The 3,793-nt window shown below is 43.6% G+C and overlaps 1 protein-coding gene across 1 annotated transcript in view; it reads right to left on the reverse strand.

Annotated features, from left to right (window-relative positions):
* The window catches only part of PLG (plasminogen), a 57,148-nt gene that overhangs the window by 13,289 nt on the left and 40,066 nt on the right, over window positions 1–3,793 (reverse strand). Inside the window, exons 13-15 of the mRNA XM_008574601.1 lie at window positions 2,248–2,368; window positions 659–733; window positions 65–205 (exon numbers count right to left, since the gene is read on the reverse strand). Of these exons, the coding sequence (XP_008572823.1) occupies window positions 65–205; window positions 659–733; window positions 2,248–2,368 (337 nt within the window). The remainder of the gene's footprint in view (window positions 1–64; window positions 206–658; window positions 734–2,247; window positions 2,369–3,793) is intronic.

Consider the following 3,793-nt stretch of genomic DNA (forward strand, 5'->3'; position numbering starts at 1 on the left):
CCCCCCCCCCCCCCCCCGCCGCCACCTGGTCACAGCCCATAAAACCCAGGCATGGGCAGCGCACCTGCGCAGCTTCAGCAAGGCCATGTCTGCTCGTGTGGGCTCCAAAACGAGCTTGGACACTTCTATTTCCTGAACATCCGGTTCAAGATTCACTTCATGGTGTGCACCCAAGATGACTTTGTAATATGAAGGCCTTGAGGACCTGGAAAAGACGGTGATGTCAGGAGCAAAATATGGCCCGGCACCTTTCTTGGGTGCCCTTCTGTGCCCTAAACAGGGCGGCGTCTCCTGGAGACCTTCGGCCACCCAGAATCAGAGACTTCTGAGTGGCAAGAAGTAAAATTCACGATTTGTCTGAATATAGCCACTAAGGAATGTTCTAGGGCTGCTGGGGTTGGGTGGGGGACCAGTGCCTGTCATGGTGAAAGACTGTGTCCTGCGGTTTATCCAGGCCTACAAAATCACCTGCCCTGGTTGGTCTTCCACAGTTTCTCTCTAGAAACACTCCCCACACCCACCTCCAGTCACCCCAGCAATTCTGCCTCAGGATCCTGCACTTACACTCCCTCGTCCCGAGTGTCACTGCCATAAAAGGAAGGAAGGAAGGGGGGTAGTTGTTAAGACAAGATCTGGTGTCAGCGGTCCCTGCACATACTTCTCCAAGCAGTGGGCGGCAGTCAGCACCCACTCCGGGGATATCAACGTGCCTCCACAGAAGTGCGTTCCAAACCTGCAAGGAAAGCACGGCAGGATTTTAGTTCAGATCTCAGGGTTTACCCTGCTCCATCTACAGAAAGCCAGAAAGATGCATTCGTTCAATTGTGATGATGTGGATGTGCCCAGAGGAAAAGGCTACCAGCCCATCCTCAGGATGGCAGTGACTTTGATGGTAGCAACTGCTTCAGTTGTGCAGTTTTTCAGAGGGTCTCATTTCTTAGCCTTTAGGAGGGCTGGGGAGGCTCAGGCTCTGCTTGGCCACAGTTGAGCAAAAACAAGTGGCTCAAACACGAAGTCCTACATCCATGGCTTTGACCCCTTAGCCCTGGACTCCAACAGAAATCTCCCTTGACGTCTCTTTCATTTCCTTTTTGACAAGATCAATGCAAGATCTGATGCATCATTTTTTTAGGGAGCCAAATGTGATCTCAAACCACAGTGATTCATGGGAGTCTGCTAATCTTACCTAAGAAACTTGACTATTGGGGGTGTCCCCTAAGTCACCCACCTCATGGGACTGCTTAGGCATGCTTATAATAATGGCGTGAGCTATGCCAAACCAGATTGTAGTGAAAAGCAATACAAACAGCGAGCGCTTGATATCAGGCATGTTAATAAATCAGTCAAGAAATAAACCACCACACAGTTTGGGAAAGAATGAATTTGAAATATGCAGAAGGTGGAGGCTCTGTGTAGCAAGGAGTTATTAAATGATAAGCAATAAAAAACCAACTCAACAGCAGAGTGAAATGCAATGGAATCGAGTTTAGCAACGGCATTTCACAAGTTTATGGAGGGAAGGCTCTTTAGTAGAGAAGAGTAATCGAGCGCATGTCTGCAGGCATAGAAATGAGAAAAGGAAGTAAAACAGGCCGGCAGAGGAGCATGTTTTGTGCATGTGCTTTATAAGAGACACCCAAGAAACTAATCTTATTAAATGCATTTTCCACTGAAACAACAGCCCAGACTGTCTGGACTCTGTAGAATCAGACCGACCGCTCTTAAATGACGGTGATCACAAACTATACTTTGTTCACGTGTTTGTGAATGGGTGAACAGCCCCTGCACTGAATTCAATGATTCACAAACGTGTAAAACAAACAAAGGATCTGTATCTCTGATAGACTGTAGATAATTTTATCCTTGCACCACCCCCAGCCCTGCGAAGTGTCATGTTTCTAAAAATATCCCTCTCTTTTCATTTTGCAATGAGACCATGGGTGTCTATATAAACCCTCAAAGCAACTTCAATATCTTCCCAGCAATATGGGAACTTGGGGTTGATTACTGCATCTACCAATTTTGATTGTTCCCCAGATCAAGGAAAAGATTCCAGTTTTGGCCATTTTCCAAGTAGAGAACCTAGAAAAATATACTTTTTTATATTTTTATAGCTCTTTTTCCTCCTTAGGAAAGCACAGGGGCAGGTACTGATTTCTCCACTGTGTGGGATTGGTGTAAATGCAGAAAGGCTTTACGGGACCCCCACAGAAGGGTGGTATCAATCGTTTCTGGGAAGGGTCTTACCGTGTTCTAAGACTGATTTGCCAGGGCCAGGAATGTGCGTGGGCCACACACCCTCCTACGACCCTTCCAGAACATTTCTTCGGCTCCACTTGGGGTTTCCCACAGTCAAATGAAGAGGACGCTGTGGCACGACATGGGGAAGAGTCACATTTGAGTCAAAGGTAGCAATTCTGTCACATTATTCAGGATACATTTGTGGCTCAGGGCCAAGCATTAAATTTTTGACATTTCAAAGCCCAAACTAGACAGTAAAATCATAACCATCTTTTGGACCAGTTTCTCCAAGTTTCAGAAGTGGTAGCAGGCAACACGGAACCCTCTCCTTTCAAGGAAACACTGCAAGGACTTTTGTATTATTTTCTTGGGAAAGTGATAAAATAAATAGGTATAGTTCAGCACTAGACCGAGATCTTTTCTAAGAGGACCTTGATTGGCACAAATAGTTATTTGTTATTTAGAAGCTATATCATCATTTCCACCCTCCTCCTCACCATCCCCATCTAAACCTTGTAAAGTTTACAGAAAACCATAGTTGTCATCTCTATTGAGAGGCACTAAGGGTATTTTTCTCATGTGAATCTCTGCATGTGCATGTGCATGTACGTGTGTGTGTTGTGTGTATGTGATTGGACATGGCAAGGATAACTTAGGAATTGAAATGTGGCTTTTTCTAGGCCAGCTTCAGGACACCTCCTCCAGGGAGCCTCCCAGGACTACCCAATGCTGTGGGAACGACCTGTGCACACTTACCTTTCTTCTCTGCTTACCTCCTTCCTCCTCCCCTCTCCAACTAGCCTGCAAGGTTCCTGGAGAGTAGGTTAGTACCTCATCTTTGGTACCACCTACTAATGTCTACAACAGTTCAGGGGCAACAAAGGGTGTTCAAAAATGCTCCTCTGTTGCCTGCAACCCCTAAAGGTCTTCAGAAACATAAATGCAAGCCATTGCTAATAACAATTGCAAAAGGAAATCCTGTCTTCATCAATCAGAGATTCTACACTCTAGTGAATCTGGAACCTGAATTTTCCAAATGACTTTCCATTTGCCATGTCTTGTTCTGAGAATCAATATAGAGAATTATTTTTTTAAAAAGAAGCATGCCATGAAATGAAATCACCCTTTTTAATGCTGAGCTCAGTTTTCAATACTGTGCCTTACATATAGCAGACGTCAATAAAGGTACTAAGACAATAACTACAGAGATGATGGTACCCTGGTCTTACTATTAAAAAAAAAAAAAAACCCTGAAAGTTTCTATTTATTTTTACTTATTTATTATTTGTACTGAATGTGTTGATAGAAATGGAGTTGTTAAAATCATTCAACAAACGAATACATAATTTTATGTGAATGAAAGTATGTAAATAAATAAAGTTATGTTTAAAGTGGGCATTCTTTCCATTTTTGAAGTTAATGTTAAAGAGGAAAACCATACAATCCCTTGGTGAAGCTGGGAAGAATAATATTGGACTGAATAGACTATGGTTCTGGTTTCTTACGCTTCACTTATGTTATTTTTTTTATTTATTTATTTTTTCCTTTTTTT

The sequence above is a fragment of the Galeopterus variegatus genome, unplaced genomic scaffold (assembly GCF_000696425.1).
Source record: "Galeopterus variegatus unplaced genomic scaffold, G_variegatus-3.0.2 Scaffold1072, whole genome shotgun sequence".
Taxonomy (NCBI): Eukaryota; Metazoa; Chordata; class Mammalia; order Dermoptera; family Cynocephalidae; genus Galeopterus; species Galeopterus variegatus.